The 1554-nt window shown below is 34.2% G+C and overlaps 1 protein-coding gene across 1 annotated transcript in view; it reads left to right on the top strand.

Annotated features, from left to right (window-relative positions):
- LOC107461519 (protein S-acyltransferase 24) overlaps positions 1 to 1554 on the top strand; it is a 5758-nt gene that overhangs the window by 1543 nt on the left and 2661 nt on the right. The window contains exons 3-5 of the mRNA XM_052251535.1: positions 317 to 429; positions 951 to 1030; positions 1128 to 1291. Coding sequence (XP_052107495.1) covers positions 317 to 429; positions 951 to 1030; positions 1128 to 1291 — 357 coding nt within the window. The remainder of the gene's footprint in view (positions 1 to 316; positions 430 to 950; positions 1031 to 1127; positions 1292 to 1554) is intronic.

Here is a 1554-nt window from a genome sequence, read left to right as displayed (position 1 = left end):
AACCATATATATAGCTATCCAAATTTGTCCTGCTATTGTCAATTTCAATATGGAATAAAAGTAAAAAATGAAGCCCTTCTATATTTGTCTATAATTATGAATTGAATCTTGATGAATGTCTAAAGAAATTGAATCAAGAAAAATCTAAAAGAAACAGATTATTTGTTCTAGCTGTCAATGTTTGTTATCTGTCCCTTGCAATTGTTCGTCTGTATCTGCGGGTACTTGGACTAAGTTGGTAGTTAGGAATTCTTCTTTTGCTTGAAGGCTCTGCTCTGTGTAGGTATAATTGTTGATTTTATTTATTATGATGCAGACAACCCATGTTGCTTCTCAATACGGTCAGACAGCTTTCATTTACCACATTGTTTCAAAATGGAATGCTGACCCCGATGTTCTTGATAATGATGGAAGAAGCCCCTTGCATTGGTAATCAAGAATTTGCATTCAGACTTCTTTTTCTATTTTAGTATGAGTCTCTCTGATATGTATTTGCTTGGTTATGACATCATGTTATCCTCCCCAATCAAACTTTTGCTGTAGTTGGTTTGGTTATCGAAAACAGAAATTGACCCTAGAAGTTCATTGGAAGAATATAAGTGGAATCATAATGTGGGAAGTAGATCCAAAATTTGTCCAAGCTGAGAATGAAAATTTTGAAATGGTTTTAAAATCATATGTTCCAGTCCTAATCTTCCTTTGACAATTAAGTTTCCATTTTCCAATTACATTCGATTATTCTAATATGGAGATGCTTGGAATATATGCCGTGTAAGTTCCCTTGGTACACTACAGTCTTCATTTACTTTGTGTGCCCATTCTTTTTGGTTTCATGTGTCCATTTTCTATTTAGAAAGATGTTTGAAAAGGTCATACTTCATTGAATAAAAGGTGTAATTCTTCACTATGAAATGCTGGAATTGATTCTTCTCTACTGGTTGGAATTTCAGGGCTGCTTACAAAGGTTTTGCTGATTGTATACGTCTTCTATTATTTCTTGATGCACATAGAGGACGACAAGACAAAGAGGGTATGCTAGATAGCTCTAACCTTAACTATGTTAGAGATGATTTGATCTCAAGTTTTCAAAGCATTATAGCCTTTCCTATTTCTGTTTGTTTATTCAGGTTGCACTCCTCTTCATTGGGCTGCTATTAGGGGTAACTTGGAGGCTTGTACTGTCTTGGTACAGGCTGGCAAGAAGGAAGACCTGATTGTGACTGATAATACAGGCCTTACACCAGCACAACTAGCTTCTGATAAGAATCACAGACAAGTTGCTTTTTTCCTTGTACGTGTTTTATAACCAAAATATTGTCAGTTGTTTAGAACAATGTCATCTGCTCTCCCTCCTTTCAAAATATATTTGCATCCAAACTAGAATCACATTTCTATGGGTTGTTAATTCCAAATATATGCCTTGCAAATTTTACCAACTTATCTTGATGAATAATTCCAAATCTGCTTAGCATTTTTGTTATATTTGGTTCATGTATTGACCAGTTGCAAATACAAAGCCTTTTTTGTTTTATTTTAAATTTGATGAATCTGTTA

The sequence above is a fragment of the Arachis duranensis genome, chromosome 1 (assembly GCF_000817695.3).
Source record: "Arachis duranensis cultivar V14167 chromosome 1, aradu.V14167.gnm2.J7QH, whole genome shotgun sequence".
Lineage (NCBI taxonomy): Eukaryota > Viridiplantae > Streptophyta > Magnoliopsida > Fabales > Fabaceae > Arachis > Arachis duranensis.
This window is presented reverse-complemented; position numbering and strand designations above follow the sequence as displayed.